Source organism: Saccopteryx bilineata, chromosome 1 (genome assembly GCF_036850765.1).
Source record: "Saccopteryx bilineata isolate mSacBil1 chromosome 1, mSacBil1_pri_phased_curated, whole genome shotgun sequence".
In the NCBI taxonomy this organism is placed as follows: Eukaryota; Metazoa; Chordata; class Mammalia; order Chiroptera; family Emballonuridae; genus Saccopteryx; species Saccopteryx bilineata.
Window position 1 is genome coordinate 21,666,003 of NC_089490.1, and position 24,633 is coordinate 21,690,635.

Here is a 24,633-nt window from a genome sequence, read left to right on the forward strand (position 1 = left end):
GTTCGTGGCAGGATAATTGTTCCTGGTGGGGGTTGTCCCGCGCACTGGAGGATGTCTGCCCATGGGATGCCCGAGCCACCCACCCCACTCCCCAGTTATGACAACCAAGAATATCATTAGACACTCCCAAGCATTCCCTAGGGACATGGCCATCCCCAGTCGATAGCCACGGACCTCACTTCTCTGGGCAGGCCCTGGGTCACTCCTGGGTAGGACAGAACAGTCATTTCTGCCCTGCCAGCTGCACTGGTAAGGACCAGACAATGAAACAAACAAGTTCTCAATTCTCATACCCCCCAGGGATGCTCTCACCCTCCTCTCCGGACCCTCTTCATCTGAAGGGGGCTCACTGTTTTTATAAATGCCATGGAAATGCTAGTTATTTTTCTTTATTTTGTATTTTTCCAAAGTGAGAACCAGGCGGTGGGGGGGGAATGACAGACAGACTCCTGCATGTGCCCGACCGGGATCCACCCGGCATGCCCACCAGGGGGCGATGCTCTGCCCATCTAGGGCGTTGCTCCGCTGCAACTGGAGCCATTCTATCACCTGAGGCGGAGGCCATGGAGCCATCCTCAACGCCTGGGCCAACTTTGCTCCAATGGAGCCTTGGCTGCAGGAAAGGAAGAGAGAGATAGAGAGGAAAGAGAGAGGAAAGGGTGAAGAAGCAGATGGATGTTTCTCCTGTGTGCCCTGACTGGGAATCGAATCCAGGACTTCCACACGCCAGGCTGATGCTCTACCACTGAGCCAACCAGCCAGGGCTGCTAGTTATTTTTCTAGCTGGAGGAGGATTCCTAATATCTTGTCATCACAAGCCAAAGGCTCTATGGAAGAAGCAAAGGACAAGACCCCAAGTCTTTCTTCAGCAAGACACTCTCTCCACTGAGCCAACCAGCCAGGGCCTCAAATGAGCATACATTTTCATTTCTCTTGGGTATATATGGGTGGAATTTCTGGATCATATAGTAATTCTATGTTTATCTGTTTGAAGAACCAGCAGACTGTTCTCCAAAGTGGCCGCACCCACTTACATCCCCACTAATAGTGTATGAGTATTCACATCCTCGGCAACACTTGTTATTCTCAGACTTTGATTACAGCCCTCCTAGTGGGTGTGAAGTGGTATATCATTGGTTTACATTCGTCTGGTAACTAAAGATGTTGAGCATTTTTTCACGAGAGTATTGGCCATTTGTATATCTTCTTCAGAAAATTATCTTTCCAGATCCTTTTCCCATTTTTAATGCAGTTATTTGTCTTTTTATTATTAAGCGGAGTCCACGTTCATCCATAAGGGAATGGCAGCTCACATAAGCCACAGCCGCCTCAAGGCCCAGGGCATGGGTCAACACCACAACGCCCAGAACTACAGGAACCAGAGCTTCGAGGAGCTGCAAGAGCTCTGTCTGAGGAAGGGGATACTCTTCGAGGACCCCATATTCCCTGCAGAACCCACCTCACTGGGCTTCAAGGAACTGGGTCCCAACTCCAAGAGTGTTCAGAACATCCACTGGCAGCGGCCTACTGTGGGCACTGGGAGGGGAGGCATGGACCCCCCGGGGGTGGCGCAAAGTGTAGCAATGCTCCAGTCACTTTGATAACCTCCAGTCCCCCACAGCCCTGCCCTGGCCCCGGCCCCAGCCCCGCGCTCCGCCTCCAGCAGGGTCGGGGACAGTTCTAGACATGCTTATGCAAGACCTCCCATAACCCCTGGGAGAGTCACGCACCAACCTTTGCTATGATAACCTACAGCTGTACCAAGCTGGTCTGTCACCGTCCCTCTCCCTCCATCGTGATCTCCCCTAGAACCCTGAGGAAAGGGGGAGGGGAGATGGGAGGAGGGTGTCCTGGTCTCCCTGAAAACTTGATTCCTTCACTGCAGGAGATCACAAGCAATCCTCACTTCATTAAGAATGGGGTCAGTCCCACAGACATCTGCCAGGGGGTGCTCGGTGAGTGGGGCCAGGAAGGCCGGTCTCCCTGGAGGCGGGGTGAATTAGGGAGGGGGCTGAGGTGGGGTGTGCCAAAGTGTCTTCTGAGGCTGGGGCATAGGACTCCTTCGGTCCAGGGGACCTCTTCTGTTTCCCTGTCACCCCTCTTCTGAGGAGATGGTAGCAAGGGTGTCAGGCAGGTCTTCCTGCTCCTCCCTGAACCCAGATTGTCCCCGACCTGCAGCCGTCTGGGTGCTGGCAGTAAGCTGGGGTGCTGTATTAGTTACCTACCGCTACACAACATATTACCCCAAGGCTCTGTGACTTAAAGCAGCAACAAATGTGCTGTCGCCTGATAGTTTCCGTAGGGCAGGACTTCCAAAGCAGCAGAGCCCGGTGGGCCTGGCTCGGGTCTCCCACGAGGCTGCAGTCACCGTGCCAGTCAGGGCTATGGTCACCTGAAGGTTTGACGAGAGCTGGAGGGTCCACTTCCGAGACGGTGTCCTCACATGGCGGAGGTCTGAGTGCCCATACCATGGGATAGCTAGCTTCCTCCAGAGTGAGTGGTCCAAGAGAGAAACCAAGGAGGAAGCCATGATGCTCTACCACCACCTCCGGCCACATTCTACCTGTGAGAAGCGTGAAATCTGGCCCACACTCAGGGGCAGAGGAAGGAGGTGCCACGTCCTGAGGGCAGGAGAGTCAAAGAACTTGCTCAGTCTGGGGTGCCCCGTAAAGGGGCATTGGGTCCCCTCAACGTCCCTCCCACAGGCTCCCAGGGACAGTCCTGAGAGACATCTTCCTCCATAAACCTGGTCCTATTCTGCAATTTCCTCCAAACCCCTCACTGCATCTTCACGGATAAGTCCAGGCTGGGGTTTTTTCTGTGACTGAATTCTGTCTGATCTGTGGTACAGAAAAGAGCAGGGGGTGTGCAGGATAGAGGCCAAGGAGAGCTCAGCCCCCAACTGCTGCTGCCGCTGCCGCTCACTGGGCTGGACCAGGCCAGGGCTATCAGAGAAGAAAAATCGGCAATGGTGTATTGAAGTGTCCTTAACCTTCCCTTTCCCCCCTCTGCCTCCCTCCTGGGTTCCTCTGGGAGCCAGGAGGCCACTGATAATCACAGAAGCTTTCCCTGTGACCTCAGCCTCAACCTGGCCCAGGGTACCCACGTGGAGCACCACCTGTCTCACAACTCCAGTCCTCGGGGTCCGAGATCCCAGGATAGAGATGGCAACAGGCGACCTCAGGCTGGCATACTGCCCCTGTGCCCAACGCCTAGCCAGAGACCCTGGGTACACACTGAGCCAATTGAATTCCCAATATTATGTGGGTGACATCAGGGAGAGACGTCTGGGTCACTACAGCAGTGTACTCGTGGGTTAGAGGGGGGATAGGAAGGGAAGGTGATTGGATTTGTTCAACTGAGGGGAGATGATTGGTTCTCTCCCAAAGGAAGCAGGTCCCGGAGGGAGGAGCAACACCAAGGCCAAAAATTCCTCCTCCCCAAATCCCAAAACATAAGCACCTGGTTCTGATCTGTAAGTCCCTCCGGTAAAGGAGAAGGTAGAGTAGTTTACTTCCCCCAGAGCCTGTTCCCTCTGTCCTGCGGCTCCCGCTAGCTTCCTTAGCCGGAGGCCCGCCGGGGAGGAGCCACAGAAGCCGTTGCTGCTCCTCCATGGCTTGGAGTTTGGGACCCTCCACATGGGGGAGTGCTTGGGATGGAAGCCCCTGCCTGTCTTTCCAGGGGACTGCTGGCTGCTGGCTGCTATCGGCTCACTTACCACGTGCCCCAAACTGCTGTACCGTGTGGTACCCAAGGGGCAGAGCTTCAGGAGGAACTATGCTGGCATCTTCCATTTTGAGGTGAAGGGTGTTTGGAGCGCTACAGCTGCTTTGTGCATGTGTGCGTGGTGGGTCGGGGGGAGTATGGAGGGAGGAAGAGAGTCACTATGTGCTTTAAAGGTCACCTTTTTTCTTTTCTTTTCGAAAAATGCCATTTGTTCGGGTGGGCTTAATTATCAGAGAAGTATCTGCTCACTAGAGAAATCATGTAAGCTAATTTTTTAACTCCCCTCCAAAAAATAATTACCAGTTTGTGGTTCTTCTTCTTCTTCCTCTTCCTCTTCCTCCTCCTCCTCCTCCTCCTCCTCCTCCTCCTCTTCTTCTTCTTCTTCTTCTTCTTCTCCTCCTCCTCCTCCTCCTCCTCCTCCTCCTCCTTCTCCTCCTCCTCCTCCTCTTCCTCCTCCTCCTCTTCCTCCTCCTCCTCCTCCTTCTCTTTCTTCTTTTTCTTCTTCTTCTTCTTCTTCTTCTTCTTCTTCTTCTTTTCTCTCCCTCTCCATAGATACACGCACACACATATATGTGTGTATGTATAATATTGGGAAGTCTTTGTCACATAACTTTTGGAACCTGCTCTTGATGTTTTAGCAACATGTGGATAAATTTCCCATGTCATAAAATAGTTCTGAGAATCACAAGAGTTTTTAGGCTTCAGGAATCCTAAAGTCCAACCAAGGTCAAATGTTGGGTCCCCTTGGAGGCCAAGACAGGACCTGGAGATGAGGCTGGTGGTGAAGTGCATGCTTTTCCTGGTCTTGCTCTTAACCATTGAGCCATTCTGAGGGAGCTGGCTCTTTGACACTGGTATGTCACTGGACCTGGCCACCAGGGGGCGCTCGAGCACCAGAGGTCTCACACGAGACTGTGTGTGTGTGTGTGTGTGTGTGTGTGTGTGTGTGTGTGTGTGTGTGTGTGTGTGTGTGTTTTAGTGTGCTTCTGATGGAAGGTGGGAGGGGCAGACAGATACCAGATGCCCTTGGCCTGCTGAAGCCCACCTTGCTGCCCACAGATTTGGCAATTTGGACAGTGGGTGAACGTGGTGGTGGATGACCGGCTACCTACAAAGAAGGGCAAGCTGGTGTTTGTGCACTCAAGAAAGCACACTGAGTTCTGGAGTGCCCTTCTGGAGAAGGCGTATGCCAAGTGAGTGCAGTGCCCTGAGCCAAGGAATTGGGCTTGCCTCCAAAGCTGGCCCACCCCTTGGCTACCGTAGCGGTACCTGGAATCAAGGGAGAAGGCAGGGCGTGGCAGGGCGTCCTTCCCTTCCCTCACCATGCCCTCTGATGTCCAGCTCACGTCTCTGTCCCAGAGCCCACACAGTGCCCTCTCTGTGCCCGCAGGCTGAGCGGGTCCTATGAAGCACTGTCGGGCGGCAACACGGTGGAAGGCTTTGAGGACTTCACAGGGGGTGTGACCCAGAGCTTCCAGCTCGGCAGGCCCCCCAAGAACCTGCTGAGAATGCTCAGGAAGGCTCTAGATCGATCTTCTCTCATGGGCTGCTCCATCGAAGTAAGCCATGCATGGTCCTGCCTCAGGACCTTTACTCCTGCTGTTACTTTCACCTAGAAGTTCCTTTCCCCAGATACCTGCATAGCTAGCTCTTTCTTATTCACATTTCAGTTCAGATACCCCTTTCTCAGTTTAAATTAGCCACTCCAACCCCCATTCACTCTCTGCTTTGAAATTATAATATGAAATGTTTCCTTATCTATGTATTTATGAAGAGCTTATCTTGTCCAGACAGTCTTTACATTCCATGAAGGCAGTGACTTTATTTGTCTCAGTCACTGCCTGATCCTGAGACTTAGGATGACACTTGGTATGTAATAGCTACCCGACAAATATAAATAAATTAACCTAGAGAACTACTGTATGACCCAGCAATTGCATTCTTGAGCATTTACCCCAGAGAAATAAAGACATGTCCACACAAAAGCTATAAACACAAATGTTTAGAGCTGCTGTTTTCATAACGGGCAGGAGCTGCAGCCCTGGCCAGGTCGCTCAGTTGGCTACAGCGATGCGCCAAGGCTGCAGGTCTGATCCCCGGTCAGGGCACACACAAGACTCAACCAGTGAGTGCATAAATAGGTGGGGGGAAATCCCGTGTTTCTCTCTCTCTCCCTCCCTCCGTCCCTTCTTTTCCCTCTAAAATCAATAAATAAAAATTTAAGCCCTGGGCCCTGGCCAGTTGGCTCAGTGGTAGAGCGTCGGCCTGGCGTGCAGAAGTCCCGGGTTCGATTCCCGGCCAGGGCACACAGGAGAGGTGCCCATCTGCTTCTCCACCCCTCCCCCTCTCCTTCCTCTCTGTCTCTCTCTTCCCCTCCCGCAGCCAAGGCTCCATTGGAGCAAAGATGGCCCGGACGCTGGGGATGGCTCTGTGGCCTCTGCCTCAGGCGCTAGAGTGGCTCTGGTCGCAACATGGTGACGCCCAGGATGGGCAGAGCATCGCCCCCTGGTGGGCAGAGCGTCGCCCCTGGTGGGCGTGCCAGGTGGATCCCGGTCGGGCGCATGCGGGAGTCTGTCTGACTGTCTCTCCCCGTTTCCAGCTTCAGAAAAATACAAAACAAAACAAAAAATTTAAGCCAGCCCTGGTCAGATAGCTCAGTTGGTTTGAGCATCGTCCCAAAACACAGAAGTTGCTGATGTGATCCCCAGTCGAGGCACACACAGGAACAGATCGATGTTCCTGTCTCTTTTTTCTCTCTCTCTCCCTTCCTCTCTCTCTAAAATTAATAAAACAAACATTAAATTTTTTTTAAAAACTGCAAGCAACCTAGATATCCTTCAAAGGGTAGCTAGTTAAACTGTGGTGCACACAGCACGGAGCACTGCCCAGTAATAAAAAGTAATGAACTACTGGCATATGCAACAACTTAGGTTAAGCTCAAGGGAAGTATATGCTGAATAAAAAAAGCCGATCCCAAAAGGGTCCATGCTGTATGATTCTATCTATATGACAATCATGAAATGACAAAGTGAAAGAAATGGAGAACAGATTAGTGGATGTCAGAGGTTAGGGAGGAGAGTAGTAAAGAGAGGTCATAAAAGGACAAAAGGGTGTTTGTGGTGATGGAAATCTGAATCATGACAGGTGGTGGATACCCAAAACTGTGCATGTGACAAAACGATTTAGAACACATGCGTGAGTGCTAGTGAAGGTAGGGGCATCTCTATATATTGATAAATTGCACCCAGACCACCATCCTGGCTTTGATATTATGCTATATAGCTTTGCAAGGTGCTACAACCAGGGCAGACTGGCTATGGGTAATGGATCTCTCTGTATTATGTCTTACAACTGCATTTTAAGATTTTATTTATTGATTTTGGAGAGAGGATAGACAGAAAGGGAGAAGGGAACTGAAAGGCAGAAACCGCGAGCCGAACCGAAAACACGAGGCTAGTGTGTTCCGGAAAAAAAAATTATTTTAAAAGCATCTGAGTGCAAGTGGGAGGGAGAGTTAGATATAGTGGTTGCTGCAGGCATTTGCTGGGATGGGTTGGGTGCACCTGGACATGCTCAGATTACCCTATCTTGGTTTGTGGCCTTGGTCACTGACTTGACAATGAGCAGGAGGAGGAGGGTTCAGCTGCAGAAACACCTCCTTTGCAAGTTTGTTTCCTGATGTAGCACAGGCCTAACCAGAGTGGTTCTATCTGGTATCCTTGCTAAATTTTCAGGACAGCTGTGGTCAGGAATCTCCCAGGAACAGTGGGGTCCTGGCGCCCCTGGGCCTGTGTCTAGGCTTTTACAAACAACCGTTGTGATTTAAACTCCCCGAAGTGTCAGGTCCTGCCCCAACATAAGCTTTTTCTGACCTTCCTGCAAAGGTAAACTTTTTGCTACATTTCAAAATGAAGGCCAGTAAGCCATTAAGAGAGAGAATAGCAAACAATTAAGGACAACCTTGTAGTGGGGGTGAGAATACTCTGTTTCAGAGCCCTTCCTCCTCCTCAGGGCCTGCACTGATGGCAGCTTCAGGGTGGCAGCTGAGGAGTCATTTTATCTGTTAGGAACCCATATTAGTTGCTTCTTGTATGTGCCTTGACTGGGCAAGCCCAGGGTTTCAAACTGGCAACCTCAGCATTCCAGGTCGATGCTTTACCCGCTGCGCCACCACAGGTCAGGCTAAAAATACAAAGTTTAATCTTAAAGAAATAATCCTTGTCTTCAGTGCCCCAATCCATTTGATCAGATCCTGAATAATCCGTTTCCTTCCTCTCCGTTCTCTAGATCACCAGTGAGAGTGACTTAGAATCTGTGACTTCAATGATGCTGGTGAGAGGTCATGCTTACTCAGTGACCAGCCTCCAGGACGTGAGTGTGACAGCTGCACCCAACCCCGGGGGGCATGTGAAGAAAGAGAACTTTTGCATTCCCTTGTGACTCTGACCTCTTCCCACTCCCCACCTAGATCCTGTACCAAGGCAAGGTGGAAACCCTGATCCGGGTCCGGAATCCCTGGGGCCGAATTGAGTGGAACGGAGCCTGGAGTGACAAGTAGGCGCCCTTGACCGTGCTCACTCAGGTGCAGAGCACACAGGCCCATAGCAAAGCCGTGTCACAGAGGGACCCACGGCCCTGGCCGGTTGGCTCAGCGGTAGAGCGTCGGCCTAGCGTGCGGAGGACCCGGGTTCGATTCCCGGCCAGGGCACACAGGAGAAGCGCCCATTTGCTTCTCCACCCCTCCGCCGCGCTTTCCTCTCTGTCTCTCTCTTCCCCTCCCGCAGCCAAGGCTCCATTGGAGCAAAGATGGCCCGGGCGCTGGGCATGGCTCTGTGGCCTCTGCCTCAGGCGCTAGAGTGGCTCTGGTCGCAATATGGCGACGCCCAGGATGGGCAGAGCATCGCCCCCTGGGGGGCAGAGCACCGCCCCTGGTGGGCGTGCCGGGTGGATCCCGGTCGGGCGCATGCGGGAGTCTGTCTGACTGTCTCTCCCTGTTTCCAGCTTCAGAAAAATGAAAAAAAAAAACAGAGGGACCCACGGGCACCTACCTCAAGGCACATCCCTCCCCTCTAGGTTCTCTTCTCCATATAACTCAGGGCCCCCAGTGGGCATTCAGGGGTGAGGGCATGTCCTGAGGGACAAGGAGTTTCCTCCTGCCCCCTACCTCCTTCGCTGCTTGCCTCTGTTCCAGCGCCAGGGAGTGGGACGAGGTGTCACCAGACACCCGGAAGCAGCTGCTGCACAGGATGGAGGACGGGGAGTTCTGGTCAGAGGGGCTTGGTGGGCTTCTTCCCCCTCCCAAGCCCCGCCCCGTCTCCCTCCCCACCTTCCCAGCGGTGTGGCGGATGTGGCGGCTCCCAGAAAGGGGGTCCTAGCTGATGGGCTCCAGCACCCGATCCCTCCGCCACAGGATGTCCTACCAAGATTTCCTGAAGAACTTCACGATGCTGGAGATCTGCAGCCTCACTCCGGACGCGCTCTCCGGGGACCATGGGAGCTACTGGCACACCGCCTTCTACGAGGGCAGCTGGCGAAGGGGCAGCACTGCGGGCGGCTGCAGGAACCACCTAGGTGGGCGAGGGGCCTCAGGGTGCAGGGAGCCAGGGAGGGGCCGCCCACTCACCACGCTGCCCATCCCGGGGGGCCCAGGGTGACAGGGACCAGGGCCCACAGCGAGGTCAGGGGTCCCTCAGATCCCACGGGCTCTGCTGAGGAGGGGCGGGCACGTGGCTGGGAAGTCCAGGCGCCTTGGGAAGGGTAGAGCCATCGACCTGCTTCCTCCACAGACACATTCTGGACCAACCCCCAGTTTAAGATCTGTCTCCCCGAGGTGGACGATGACACAGAGGACAACGAGGTCTGCACCTGCATGGTGGCTCTGATGCAGAAGAACTGGCGGCAGGCGCGGCCGCAGGGAGCCCAGCTGCAGACCATCGGCTTCATCATCTACACGGTGGGTGACCCCCTGGCCGCCCAGCCATTCTCGGCCCCCCCACCCCACCCCGCACCAGGCTCACAGCCCGGCTCTTTCTTGAGCGGTGCATTGCCCTTTTGGGGCGGGGCCAGCAGTTTCCTATGAACAGATTTTTAAACTCTGAAACAGTAAGGGTAGTGCTCCCTTGTGCCAGGCATCCTTCCAAAGGCCTTCTGAATAGTAACGCCTTGTAGAAAGAGGAAGGAGATTGAGGACCAGAGAGGTGAGGTCACTCTCCCAAGCTCACACATCCAAGGGGCAGCAACAGAACCTGTCTCCTGATTCCCAGACACTTTGTGACTTCTGCACAAGCCCCCACAAGCCTCCCCAAGATGTCCCACCAGGAACACTGACTCCAGTGACCAAGAGAAGTCCCTGACAAGTGTTTCCCGAACCGCGCTTTGCAAAAGCCTAGAAATGGCCATTTGTTCATTCTCTTGCATAGTCACCAAGTATTTATGAAACACCTACTGTATGCCAGGCGCCAGCCCAGTCTCTAGTGGCTCCATAGTGAAAAAACAGACATCAGCCAGGGCCTGCTCCTAGGCTGCGAGTCTCCCAGGTTAACAGAACCAGCTCAGGCCAAGTCATTTCCAAGGTCAGACGGGTTCCTTCCAGGAAAAGCTATCTATCGCCCACCCCACCCCCAGTCTACAATGCAATCAGCACATTAAAGACTCTGGTCATCCCTGCAGGACGGCAACCTACTTGTCTTGGTTTAACTCACCTTCCTACAAATTTATTGGTGCTCAATGCTCAATTTCATAACCCTTCACTGGCTTCCGGCAGGATATGAGTGTCCCGTGGGAAGATGCTCACTAGCCGTTCACCCCAGCTCCTTCCATTTTTAGCAGGGTGAACTGGGCGAGTTACTTCACCTCTGGGGGATTCTCTTTTCTGTCCTTATCCTGCAGCAGAGAAAATCTCCCCCTGGCAAAACTCGTGTAAATTGTACTTTGCTGGTCAAAGCTGAGGGGTTATTAACCCCAGGACTTTTATCAGAGCCCACGTCCCACCCTATCACCAGCGTCCCAGTGCCCTTAACATGTCCCCGCCAACACACACATTCACACACACTCACACGCTATGCGTACCATTCACACACACACACACTCATACACACTCACACGCTATGCGTACCACTCACATACACACACACACTCACACACACTCACACGCTATGCGTACCACTCACATACATACACACACTCACCTGCTATGTGCACCTCTCACGTGGCTTCTACAGCCCTGAGCTCCTTCACCGTCCTGGGGGTCTGACCATCCTCTCTCTTCCTTTCCCAGGTCCCGAAGGAGGTACAGAAGCCACGGGGCTCGATCCTGGCCAGGATGCACGTGGCTGGGCAAAGGGTGGAATTCGGCAAAGGGCTCTGGGGGCTGCTAGGCTGGGATTCCAGCCCCCTCAGGCCCTGGGTGGAAGTCAGGGAAAGAAGACATCATCGCACCAGGGCCACTGCCAAGTGGGTGGTGTCCAGGCCCGGCCAGTTGATGGAGATGTCTCCCGGCAACCCTGCCCAGCCGGGCTCCACCATGGAGGTCCCTGTCGCCCAGCCCCCGCCTGCCCCGCCAGCCCTGTACCCACCTCCCGGGCACCTGTAGTTGCAGAACATCCAGGATATCCACTTGAAGAAGGAGTTCTTCACCAAGTATCAGGACCACGGCTTCGCGGAGATCTTCACCAGCTCGCGGGAGGTGAGCAGCCACCTGCAGCTGTCGCCAGGGGAGTATGTTGTCATTCCCTCCACCTTCGAGCCGCACAAGGAAGCCGACTTCCTGCTTCGGGTCTTCACAGAGAAGCACAGCGAGTCCTGGTAAGGGGCCCCACCTCGCGGCCCCAAGCTCACGTGCTCAAGAGCTGTAAGATGTCAAGCTCAGGGAGCAGTCCTCTGGCCCCCTCCCCCTCCCTGTCCCCATGTTACAATCAGAGACCCTGGGGCAGAGGAGAGGAAGTCCCAGCTAGTAGTAGAACCAGAACTAGAACACAGATGCTGTGAACCTGTTCATACGGCTTCAGATCTATGAGCTAACTCCCCTCCAGCACTCCCCCCCCCATACAGAAATCCCTGTCTTCCTGACCCTTGGTAACCCCTGAGCCCCATTCACTTTTGCCCAGGGAACTGGATGAAGCCAATTGTACAGAGCTACTCCAAGAGGTAAGGCTCAAGCTCTGGGCTTGAGGGAGCAGAGGAAGCCTGGGGGGGTGGGGGGGTGAAGGAATTTTCTGGACTGGGCGGGTCCCTTTCCCATTCCTTTCCCTCCAGGAAAACATCTCTGAGAAAATGGACCAAGATTTCAAACGTCTGTTTGAGATAGTGGCAGGAGGGGAGGTGAGGGCCAGGGGCTGGGGGCTGGAAGGCGGTGGTGGAGCTGAAGGGGCCAGCCCAGGGCTTCACAGTCCCCTGTCCTAGGACAAGGACATAGGCGTGTTCGAGCTCCAGAAGCTGCTCAACAAGGTGACCTCCACACGTGAGTCCCCAGCCGCACCGCCCACAGCCCGGCCCGTGCAGCACAGCGCCCCCTGACACCACTGCCGGCACCCCCGCAGCTCCCCGCTCACTCCTTCCCTTCTTCCCGCTGCCCCCCCCCCCCCCAGTCAGACACTTCAGGAGCAAGGGCTTCGGCCTGGACGTGTGCCGCTGCATGGTCAACATCATGGATGTATCTTCCTGCCCAGTGGGCGGCCCCATCTAGTGTTCTCCTGCCCGCATCCCCTACCCCTCGGCCTGAGCCCACGTGGCCACCTCTCTGGACAGCCATGCCCTCCTCCCTGATGGCTCCGGGGTTCCAACCGATACCGGTGCTTCCGGCTGTCGCCCTCCCTTTGCGAGCCCCTCTGCTTCCCTGCCCCCCGGGGTGCCCCCTCGCTCCCTTCTCTGATATCCTTGACCACCCTGCAGAAAGATGGCTCTGGCAAGCTAGGGCTCCGGGAGTTCCAGATCCTCTGGGAAAAAATCAAGAAATGGACGGTAAAGGGCATGGAAAGGGCAGTTTCTGGGGGCGAGAAAGGTGGGGTCCTCAAGAGGGATGGGGACTAGTAAGGAGGAAGCTAGAACTGGGGCCTCTGACTAGACACACACACAACAGGCCAGGATCTGCCCAAGTGTCAGTGTATTAGCTAGGCAAAATATAAATATTTAGTAAGCCTGACCTGTGGTGGCGCAGTGGGTGAAGTGTCGACCTGGAACGCTGAGGTCACTGGTTCGAAACCACGGCCTTGCCCGGTCAAGGCACATACAAGGGGCAACTACTTCCTGCTCCTCCCTACCTGTCTTTCTCCTCTCTCTAAAAATCAATAAATAAAATCTTAAAAAAAAAAAAAAAAAAAGGATACATGTGGATAGCCCTGGCAGGGTGTCAGAAGCCCCTTGGTAGGCCTGGAATTCACCCTGCAGTCCCCAGATGTGGGTCTACAGGGGAGCTCAGGGGATGGGCCAGCGAAGGGAGCCCCTGGGGTCTCGTGTGGCAGCTGTGTCACAGCAGGAATGAGGAGCCCTCGGTTCTTATATTCCTGAGAGAAAGAATTCAATCAAGAGACAAGATGCAGCAAGTCAAGGAAGAATTTATTGGCCGTGCAGGAAGGAAGTCAGAGGAAAGGGGGCCTTGGAAACAGGTTCAGGGGGTCAGCCTGGGACGAGCTGCCGCTGCCCACTGCTCCCCTGGTTACAAGTCTCGGGGGGTCCCTTAGAGCTTAGGAAAAAGAGAGAGGCAAGGAGAATGCGCCTGGGGAGAAGAGGGGGGGGGAGGAGGAGGGGGGGAGGGGGAGGAGGAGGAGGGGGGGGAGGAGGAGGGGGAGGAGGAGGAGGAGGAGGAGGTAGGGGAAAGGGAAAGGGAAAGGGAAAGGCACTAGTGTACTCCCCGAAGGGAGGCGCACTGGGACTTCTGTCCTAAGGGATTTTAAGGGTGAGGAGGAGTTTAGGGGAAGTCCCAGGGGAGGATCTTAATAGAATAGTCATTAGCTTTCCAGGTGTGTTCTTTTAGGGTAGCGGTCTCCACTGACTGGTCGATGCCCAGGCAGGGTCATTAGTCATTGCAGCTGGTCCGCGGGGGCTTCCCTTCCCTTCCCTTCCCTTCCCTTCGTCCGGTTTTCTGCTCTCCCAGGCCTGGAGCTGAAGAAACACAACTGAGGCCTAAGTATTGTCTCTAAGGAGTTAATGCTTAAGCGCTAATCTCTGGCTTCCTTGTTTGTTCCTCCTCTAAGGGGTCTAAAACCACATGACCAGCGATATGCCAGGGGAGGGTCCGAATTCCATGACCAGTGATATGAAATCAGGGGATCTAAACCACGTAACCAGCTGAGGGAGGAAAGGTCGCCCTGGGAGTAAGATCCTTGTTCCCGTTGCTAGGCACCCGGGGCATTTCGCCCTGGTGGCCCTCTGCGCCTGGCCTGTGGTCCTTGCTCCCCTCGTGTCTGACTGCGCCCCACAGGGGTGAGGCAAGCACCGTGCCACCGCACACAGCCCTACCTCCTCTGTGTGCCCCTTCAGCACATCTTCCAAGAATGTGACCAGGACAACTCGGGCACCTTGAATTCCTATGAGATGCGCTTGGCAATTGAGAAAGCAGGTGGCCAGGGGTCAGGAGGGGCCTTTGGGGCCGGGAGGGAGAAGGCACGGCCGGAGGGCTGGACTCTCGTCTGCACACCTCTCTCTCCCAGGCATCAAGGTGAATAACAAGATTACACAGGTGCTGGTGGCCAGGTATGCAAATGATGACATGATCATGGATTTTGACAGCTTCATCAGTTGTTTCCTGAGGCTGAAGGCCATGTTCAGTGAGTCAGGCGCATGCCCGCTCCCCACCCTAGGCTGGGACCACTGCCTTCTCCTACGTACCTGTCTGAGGAACTCTGCTCCGAAGCCACTCCCCTTTCAGGGCACAGATGGTCTGGGTTCAAGTCTTAGCTCCACCTTGCCGGCTCTGTGCCTTGAGCAAGTCAGTTTATCTCCTGTGCCTCCATTGCCTTGCCTATAAAATGGGGATGTTAACGGTTCTGCCCTCATAGGATGAAAGTACAGATTAAATGAGTTAGTGTACGTGTGGAGAGCATTCAGAGCTGGGCCTGGCTCAAAGCAAGGCTCTTTGACGTCACCATTAGTGCCCTGCTGGTGGGGGGAAGAGGTTAGCTGGGGAAGCAGCAAGGGACAGCTTCTTACATCCTTTCTCATATATTTTCTAGTCGGGCGTGGGTCTTTCTGACTCCACTCTCAATGTCTCCTCTTGCTTCCTCCCCCAAACAGCATACTTTCTCACTATGGACCCCAAGAACACAGGCCAAATTAGCTTGAACCTGAACCAGGTACAGGAAAGGGCTCTTCCAGCATCCCCTCCCATGGCTCCACCCACCCTCTGCTCTCCCCAGTCGTCCTGCCCCACTGCTCCCCTCAGATCTGCTGCTTCTCTCCCCGCAGTGGCTGCAGATAACCATGTGGGGATAGAGGGGACGCAGGAGCCTGGCTACCTGCACCCCCTTCCCCCCCCATCACCACCACCACCGCCGCCAACAACCACCTGGCTGGGGTTTTGACCTGGCGGGCAGGTATGCTTTGCAGCTCTCAGCTCCGCAGTTTCTGTTGATGGAACGGGCTCCAGGAAGCAGCCCCTGGGTCCTGGATACCGCGCTTACTCCCTCAGCGGACCTCCACGCCCAGCTGCCCAGCTCAGTGCTTCCATTTTCCCTAGGCTTCCGGTGACTGGATTTACTCCACAGTCTCTCTCCCTTTGAGTATATTTTATTAAATACTAAGTGATACTTCCCTAGTGTCCCCTGGCTGAGGAGTCTCTCCACACCTTGTGTCTTGCCTACACCTGACTGCTGACCACCCCTCCTGCCGTGGCCTCTCGTGTGTGTGTGTGTGTGTGTGTGTGTGTGTGTGTGTGTGTGTCTCAGGGGCATTAGTATAATAACTCGCATCACTGGTTCTGTGTCTCTGTGTTTCCAGGAAAAGACTGGCAGGGGCGGAAGTCACTTCCTCAGCACCCAGTAGCTCTCAGTAGGGTAGTACCATCACACCTCCAAGGAGCATTTAGAAGTGCATGGTTGTCACCACAGCTAGGGAGCACTATGGCATTTATGGGCAATGCCAGGGATGCTTAATGCACAGCTGTCCCTGCGAACTGTATACAGCATGGTACCACAGAGAAGTGCCCAAGGGGAGATCTGGGCCGGGGGCCAACCAAGGTCCCTGTTGGAACTGAGCAAAATTAGGGCCCTGACTTCCTCTCTCATCCCACCCCTCAAACTGGGGTCTCCAAAGGTGGCATTGCAGGTGCCTCAAAGGTCAAAAGTCCAACAGTGGCAGAACCTGACCTGTGGTGGCGCAGTGGATAAAGCATCGACCTGGAACACTGAGGTCACTGGTTCAAAACCCAAGGCTTGCCGGGTCAAGACACATATGGGAAGCAACTACTACAAGTTGATGCTTCCCACTCCTTACCCCCACCCTTTCTCTTTCTCTCTTCTCTCTCTAAAATGGATATTTAAAATCTTTTTTAAAAAGTCCAACAGCTGGCCTGACCTCTGGTGGCGCAGTGGATAACGCATGGACCTGGAACACTGAGTTCACGGGTTCAAAACCCTGGGTTTGCCTGGTCAAGGCACATATGGGAATTGATGCTTCCTGCTCCTCCCCGATTTCTCTATCTCTATCTCCTCTCTAAAATGAATAAGTAAATAAACAACAACAACAAAAAAAGTCCAACAGCTGCAAAAGCCAGCAGGTGGGAAATGACCTGACCCTTCTGAGTGAGAGGCGGGAGGGGTGAGAACTGGCAGTAAGCGTTCAGATTCAAACCATTGTTATAGTTAGAACATTGCTCCTGCCGACCCAGTGCCCTCCCAGGATGCATCAGGGGACTCAGTCCACCAGTCCTTGACCTTGGCGTCTCTGCCCCAGACACCAGTCCCCCTGACCTCCGCCCCCTCCCCGCCCCGGCCCCCAGCAGTGAGAAGAGAGAGACCGTCTGAAACAGCCCCTCAAGGGCCCTTCTCCAGCCTTTCCTGATCCCTTCCTGGCTTCCAGGGTTCTGGTCTCTCCAGCCTGGCCTGGGCCCTGGGCGTGAGAGCTTTGCAGCCTGGTAGATAGGAACAGCCGCCAAATTCCCTTCAATTAGGGGCCTTTCGATTCTGAATGAGTCTCACTGCTCCTGGTCAGTGTACACTCCCAACTTCCCGGGGAGCTGGCTCCGCATTTCCTCCCGCAGAGGTGCTCAGGGCTCCCTCCGTTTGCACTAACCCGCCGGTCTCGTGCTTTATTTAGTTGGGGGGTGGCACGCAATCTGCCTTGATCTGGTGACTGACTCTGCATCAGCCCCGCCCCTCTTCCCGTCCCTCCTCCTGACTTCAAAGACTAAACCGAGTCTGCCGCCCCCTCCCTCCACGCCCACCCTCCGCCTCTCGAGGAACGTTTCCGACCCTGCCGCTCCCACCCCTCGCCCTCCTCTCTCTGCAGTCTGTTTTGGGGAAAAAAAGGTTAAGGGTTCTCTTAAAGACTGATTCCTCCACCCCGGCCTTCCGCCACCTTCTCCACCCCCCCACCCCCCCGCAGGTCTGCTCTCGAAGGAGCGCAGGTCCGTCCCGGGTGGTGGAAATAGAGCTCATTGAGGGGGGCCGGAGAACTAGCAGGTCCTTTGAGCTCTGGAGAGGTCCCAGGGAGCCCTGCTTGGTTCTGGAGAGCCTAGCCCTTGTTCCTTGTCCTGGCGCAAGATGCTGCACAAGACGGCAGCCTCGGACCAGTTCTCTCCCTCTTGAACACAGCCCTTGTTCCCATCTGTCAGGTAGGAGTGACAGTGCCTCCCTATCCCGGAGGGGAGTTGTGGGGACAGCTGAGGCAATGGAAGTGGAGCCGTGTGCTTGCTCAGCGCTGGCGCTGTGGGTGGAGAAAGGGACCACATGTTGATGCTGATGAGCTCAAGGAAGGCCTGCACGGGGACCTTCCAAATGCAGAGACTGGCAGTCACAAAAAACTCCTAACTGAAAGTCACGGTGGGCAGCGGACAAAGGTTAGTCTTTACCCCAAGCGAGCCTGTCTATTGTCTTTTTGCATCTAAGATAACAAAGCTTTGAAATGTCTGAGATCATTTTCAGATCCCGCAGGGTACACCTGCCTCACCAGAGCAGGAGACCACAGAGCTCCTCATTGTCACCTTGTCTCCCAGTACCATCTTCATGTGCTGTAAATGTTGTTGTTAATTATTTTGTACCCACCAATGTAAAAGTATATGTCTCGCCTGACCAGGCGGGGCTCAGTGGGATAGAGCTTCGACCTGGGATGCTGAGGACCCAGATTCAAAACCCCGAGGCCTCTGGTTTAAGCGCGGGGTCACCAGCTTGTGCGAAGGGTCGCAGGCTTGAGCATGGGATTGTAGACATGACCCCACAGTTGCTGGCTTGAGCCCAAGGTCATTGGCTTGAGCAAGGTCACTCGCTCTGCTGGAGCCCCCTGGTCAAGGCACATAGGAGAAAGCAATGAACAACTAAGATGCCTCAACAAAGAATTGATGCTTCTCATCTCTCTCTCTTCCTGTCTGTCTGTCTCTTTCTCTCTTGCACTAAAACAAAATCAAACAAACAAACACAACCAGTGTATAATGTGTATGTCTCTCCATTTTACTTCTTATCCAACCCCAGAGATTTCCCACACTTTGCTTTCTCCCTCCCTCCTACTCTACACCCAATGGATTTCGTGTAACTCTCTTACACCTCCTCCTTTTATTATTTTTTTATAAAAACTTATTTATTGATTTTAGAGAGGAAGAGAAAAAAAGAGAGAGAGAGACAGAAACGCCCATCTGTTTCTGTATGTGCCCTGACCGAAGATCAAACTGGCAACCTCTGTATATCAAGGTGATGCTGCTCTAACCATCCACCAGGGCCCTTGTTCTAGTGCAGACAATAAGCTGCAGCCTGCCCCGTGGGGGTGCAGGCGATGGAGCATTGACCGAGAATGCTGAGGTCTTTCCTGGATTCTAAACCCCAGGCCTATCCAGATAAGGCACATATGAGAAGCAACTAGTACGAGTTGATATTTTCTGCTCTTCCCCCACCTTTCTCTTTTTCTCTCTCTCCTCTCTAAAATAAATAAATAAATAAAAAATCAATAAATAAATTCTTTAAAAATAAAAAAAGCTGAAGAACTGCCATTCTTTGGTGCATTTTCTCAATCTGTTGAAATTGTGCTGCTGGCAATTGTCATCAGTTTGGCTCAAATAAACTCATAAAAAGTCTATACAAGTTAGAATGTTTCCTCGACAGAGAAAGGGACAGGCAGACAGGAAAGGCGAGATGAGAAGCACCAATTCTTCGTTGGGACTCCTTGGTTGTTCATTGATTGCTTTCTCATATGTGCCTTGACGGGGGTGGGGGGGTTGGGGGGGTTGGCTACTGCAGACCGTGTCAAGCCATCAACCTTTGGGCTCAAGCCAGTGACCTTGGGGTCATGTCTATGATCCCATGCTCAAGCCGGCAACCTTGAAGTTTCGAACCTGGATTCTCTGCATCCCAGTCCAGTGCTTTATCCACAGCGCTTAAGAGACACCGAGCTTAAGATCCCCACACTTGGATCAAACAAAACCCCATTTACACTTTGTGTGCTGAACACTAGGTGGCGCATCGTTCACCCTATTCAGGGGTCAGGAACCTATGGCTCGCGAGCCAGATGGTGGCTCTTTTGATGGCTGCATCTGGTTCGCAGACAAATCTTTAATAAAAAAAAATAATAACGTTAAAAATATAAAACAGTCTCATGTATTACAACCCATTCATTTCCTACGGCTCATGTTCATGGTTGCAGTGGCTGGAGCCAATCACAGCTGTCCTCCCCGACAACACCAAATTTTTATTAGATAATGTGTAACGTACACGGGTCATTGTATGGCTCTCACGGAATTACATTTTAAAATATGTGGCGTTCATGGCTCTCTTAGCCAAAAAGGTTCCCGACCCCTGCCCTAGATTATGACGTGAGGCGCACCCTCTGAGTTACCTCATGACAGCCCTGTTTTCAAGAAGCTATGTGAATTAGCAAACACTGAATAAATATAGCTAAACAATACCTGCATTCAACACCGATGAAACATGCATACATCACATTCCTCTATATCCAAAATCTAAAATAAGTTCCTCCAGCTCTATCCAGGCCTGGCTGCTCCCGCCTCCTGCCTGCCACCTCTGGTCTCTGCACCCCACCTCCCTCTCCATTTCTACAGCCCCTCTGACAATCCCAGCTGAACTCCACCTGCCTTCGCGCCCAGCCTAATGCCCCGGGAAGCCACTCCCTGTATGGCCTTGACAACTGCTCTTCTTTCCTGGTCCTCAGTGCGGGCAGCTTCCTCTGTTCACAGCATGGGCCACCAAGTTCTGCTGGGGACAGGCACTACCCCTTGCGACCTGCATCCTGCACACTCATGCCGGGTGACCTTAATTGAGGCCACGTGGCAATCTAGATTTCATCTCTTGACTAACTGCCATTCTGCACAGCTGCTGTTCCCCTCCCTCATTTCCGCCAGATCCTTCTCTACAGCCTCCAATCTGACGGCAAAGATGAGACCACATCAGAGAAACTGCCTCAACCCTCCCTCTCCTGTCCTGCGGACTACATCCCCAGCTTCACGCTCTGGTCTCTGAGAAAGTGGGGTCTAAACTATGCTAAAAATCCTGCCACCTGCAACAACATGGATGGACTTGGAGGGCATTATGCTGAGGGAAATGAGTCAGACAGAAAAAAGATAAATACCGTATGCTCTCATTTATATGTGAAATCTAAACAGAAAAACAACACACACAGAACAAATTGGTGGTTGCCAAGGGCAGGGGTGGCCAATGGGCAAAAAATAGGTGAATGTGGTTAAAAGGTACAAATTTCCAGTCATAAAATAAATAAGTCACTCTGGCCAGTTAGCTCGGTTGGTTAGACCGACATATCATCCTGATATGTCAAAGTTGCAGTTTGATCCCCAGTCAGGCACATACCAATGATTCGATAAACAAGTGGGACAACAAATTCATGTCCCCCCACCTTTTCCCCTCCCTCCCTTTCTCTACTATCAACAGATAAAAAATAAAATTAAAAAGCTGGATATTAGATTTTTTTTAAAGTTGGAAAGAAACCAAATATCAAATCATTATGTTGTACACCTAAAACTAACATGTTATCTGTTAATTATATCTCAATAAAAATAAAATAAAAATAAAGGTGCTAAGAACACCATGAAATACTATGCCACAGTTAGAATCAAGGGACCAGATGTCACACAGCAACAGCTATACTGCCTGAAAACACGCTGAGTGGAAAACAGGAAAGCAAGATGAATACAATAGCTTTTATTTTCCATTGGAAAAAATGGTGTTTTTAAGTATATAGAACCTAAGGCCCTGGTCGGGCTCATAGGAGAAGCAACCATCTGCTTCTTCTCCCCTCTCTCTCCTCCTTCTCTCCCTCTTCCCCTCCCACAGCTAGTGGCTTGATTGGTTTGAGCGTTGGCCCGGGCACTGAGAATAGCTCAGTTGATTTGAGCATCAGCCCTAGATGGGGGTTTCCAGGTAGATCCCAGCCAGGGTGCATGCAGGATTCTGTCTCTCTATCCTCCTCTCACTTCAAAAAACAAAAACAGAAAAACCCTGGCCAGATGGCTCAGTTGGTTAGAGCATTGGCCCGAAGCACAGAGGTTATCTATTCAATCCCTGGTCAGGACACATGCAGGAACAGCTCTATGTTCCTGTCTCTCTCTTTCTCTTTCTCCCTTCCTCTCTGTCTAAAAATCAATAAAATAAATAAATAAATAGAACCTAAAATTTACCATCTTAACCATTGTTAAGTGTACACTTCAGTGGCATCAGCACATTCACACTGCTGTGTAGCCATCACCACCACTCCTTGTAAACATTGTGTGCAAGTTTCTGTGGGAACATACAGTTTTTATTCTCTAGGTCGACTCATATACTATGCAAATATATATATATATCTTAAGGAGATTCCAGATAAGGGCATGAGGCTAGAATTGTCCATGTGGTAATAGATCCTATTTGGAGATATTAATATGAATTGATGTTTAATGTAATACAGATAGAGATGGTTACATCAAATATAGAGATAGGTGTACATACAGAGGTCAGCTGAGAGGTCCGAGAATAACAACACCCTTGTAGCAACAAGCACACCTACTGCCCAGCACTTGGCTTTTAATACCATTCCCCAATAATTAGAACCAAGGCTCCTTGGAGAAACGTCTGATGCTAGAGACAGGAAATATACAGGATGAGCCCAGGGCGTTCTGCAGTGCCAGAAAGTAAGAAAATGCTCAAAAATACCAAAACCGAACACAATGATGGGAGTAGGTCAAAGGTGGAGCATTACTCTCCACCTCTTAACGTCTGGACGGCACATAGTGATTTCCTTCCAAAGAGGACAGTATGAAGAGTGCGGAAACAAATAACTTTGAGGTGGAGAAACATGACAAACACTAGTTTACATCAAGATCAACATCAAGCTTGTACCAGATAACTCAGCTGGTTCGAACGTCATCCAGATACACCAAAGTTAAGGGTTCATTCCCTTATCAAGGCACATACAAGAATCAGCCAGTAAATGCATGGATAGTGAAACAACAAATCAATGTTTTTCTCTCTCATTAATAAAAAGTTTTTTAAAAATTATCAACATGAACAGTGATAAGATGCCTGATTGGTGGTGGCATCGACCTGGGACACTGAGGTCCCAGGTTTGAAACCCCGAGGTCATAGGCTTGAGTGGAGATTCACCTGCTTGAGCGTGAGATCATCATAGCCTAAGATCACTGGCTTGAGCAAGGGGTCATTGGCTCAGCTGGAGCCCCCTGGTCAAGGCACATATGAACCACTAAAGCAGGGGTCGGGAACCTATGGCTCGCAAGCCAGATGCAGCTCTTTTGATGGCTGCATCTGGCTCACAGACAAATCTTTAATAATAAAAAAAATAACATTAAAAATATAAAACATTCTCATGTATTACAGTCCATTCATTTCCTATGGCTCATGTTCATGGTTGCGGGTGGCTGGAACCAATCACAGCTGTCTACGGGACAACACCAAATTTTTATTGGATAATGCCTAACATACATGGGTCATTGTATGGCTCTCATGGAATTACATTTTAAAATATGTGGCGTTCATGGCTCTCTCAGCCAAAAAGGTTCCCGACCCCTGCACTAAAGTGACACAACTACAAATTGATGCTTTTCATCTCTCTCCTTTCTACTCTCTCTCTCTCTGTCTCTCTGTCTCTGTCTCTCTCTTTCTCAAAAAAAAATACAAAGTTTAATCTTAAATAAATAACCTCGCCTGACCAGGCGATGGCTCAGTGAATAAAGTGTTGGCCTGGGATGCTGAGGACCCAGGTTCGAAAACCCGGAAGTCGCCAGCTTGAGCATCAGCTCAACAGCTTGAGTGTGGGATTATAGATATGACCCCATGGTTGCTGGCTTGAAGCTTAAAGTCATTGGCTTAAGCAAGGGATCTCTGGCTCAACTGAAGCCCCCCAGTCAAGCCACGTATGAGAAAGCAACCAATGAATAATAAAAGTGCCGCAACTCTGAGTTGATGCTTCTCATCTTTCTCTCTTCCTGTCCACCTGTCAATTAAAAAAAACAATAAAATAATCTACTTGGTGTATTGGGATGAGGCTGTAACCACTTGAACTACCTGTCCAGGGCTCATCATTTATATATTTATGTTATTTATTTATTTTTTTTTTCTTTTTTTTTCTTTCTTCTCAGGGGAGAGCGCGAACGCAGTCCCCCACTACCACAAATTATGCAGTCGAGTTTCCCACATTTGGGGAAATCGCAGGGGTCAGCACATCCGGAGTGCAATGGATAAGCCTCGCCTTGGGAAAACCACCTTCGTGATCATGGTATCTCCCCTGCCAGGTAAGTATGTGTTATTTATTATTAATAGTTATTATATAGTTGTTTTCAATTTTTCACTGTTATAAACAATGCTAGGCTCTATTTCTAAAAGTGGGATATTGAGAACATACACACATCAATAATTCAGACAAATATTAAATTCCCCTTTATATAGGTGATACCAATTTATATTCCCACCAGCAATGTAAGAGAGTACATATTTGCCCACAATCTCATCAATAGAGTGTGCGGTCAAACTTCTGTCTATTTCTGCCTGACCTGTGGTGGCGCAGTGGATAAAGCGTCGACCTGGAAATGCTGAGGTCGCCAGTTCAAAACCCTGGGCTTGCCTGGTCAAGGCACATATGGGAGTTGATGCCTCCAGCTCCTCCCCCCTTCTCTCTCTCTCTCTCTCTCCCTCTCTGTCTCTCTCTCTCTCCTCTCTAAAAATGAATAAATAAATAAATAAATAAATAAATAAAAATAAAAGGCCTTTAAAAAAAAAACAAAAAAAAAACTTCTGTCTATTTCTAGTCTGCTCAAAGAAAAAGGTTTTCTGTGTCGTGTGGTTCGCATTTCCCTCATTGCAAGTGAAACTGAGCAAATAGTCATGTTTTGCTTACACTTCATTTCTGTGAACTGTCTCTTTATGTTCTTTACCCATTTTTATACAGGCTTTATGCAGTTTTTCCCTATAAAATTCTGGGAGCTATTTATACTTTAAGATTTGTTTGACCTTTGCACAACGGCTGCAAATATTTTTATTTGTCTTTCCACTAGGTTTTTAATGCCTGCCACATGGACTCTGACCCTTCTCTCCAGCAGGACTGCCCTCTCCAGACCACCTGTCTCTGCTGCTTTTTAAATTTTTATTTACTGATTTTATTATTTTTTAAATTTATTCATTGATTTGAGAGAGTTTACAAAAAAGGGGGTGGAGAGAGAAAGAGAGAAAGAAACATCAGTTTGTTCCACTTAGTTGCGCATTCATTGGTTGTTTCTTGTATGTGCCTTGACTGGGGACTGAACTTACAACC

General features: G+C 51.4%; 1 protein-coding gene and 1 non-coding gene across 2 annotated transcripts; one reads left to right on the forward strand and one right to left on the reverse strand.

Moving 5' to 3' along the window:
* The first annotated feature begins 1,301 nt into the window (after positions 1–1,301).
* CAPN11 (calpain 11) lies at positions 1,302–15,175 on the forward strand. Its single transcript, XM_066252955.1, has 21 exons — positions 1,302–1,529; positions 1,886–1,955; positions 3,682–3,800; positions 4,786–4,919; positions 5,117–5,285; positions 8,014–8,097; positions 8,195–8,280; positions 8,918–8,992; positions 9,137–9,297; positions 9,513–9,679; positions 11,003–11,014; positions 11,318–11,529; positions 11,832–11,871; positions 11,980–12,045; positions 12,127–12,184; positions 12,312–12,376; positions 12,616–12,684; positions 14,203–14,281; positions 14,373–14,489; positions 14,956–15,014; positions 15,127–15,175. Exons 1-21 carry the CDS (start codon positions 1,302–1,304, stop codon positions 15,151–15,153), a joined length of 2,097 nt encoding a protein of 698 aa, XP_066109052.1. The 3' UTR covers positions 15,154–15,175.
* Positions 15,176–23,461: 8,286 nt separating this feature from the next.
* Positions 23,462–23,625, reverse strand: LOC136321361 (U1 spliceosomal RNA). The gene has a single exon (XR_010728620.1). It is a non-coding gene; the product is annotated as a U1 spliceosomal RNA (small nuclear RNA).
* Between the last annotated feature and the right edge of the window lie 1,008 nt (positions 23,626–24,633).

Coding starts and splice junctions, on each gene's coding strand:
- CAPN11 (XM_066252955.1), top strand. CDS start 1,302: ATGGCAGCTCACATAAGCCACAGCCGCCTCAAGGCCCAGGGCATGGGT. Junction 8,281..8,917: donor AACGGAGCCTGGAGTGACAA/GTAGGCGCCCTT, acceptor CCTCTGTTCCAG/CGCCAGGGAGTGGGACGAGG. Junction 9,298..9,512: donor CGGCTGCAGGAACCACCTAG/GTGGGCGAGGGG, acceptor CTTCCTCCACAG/ACACATTCTGGACCAACCCC.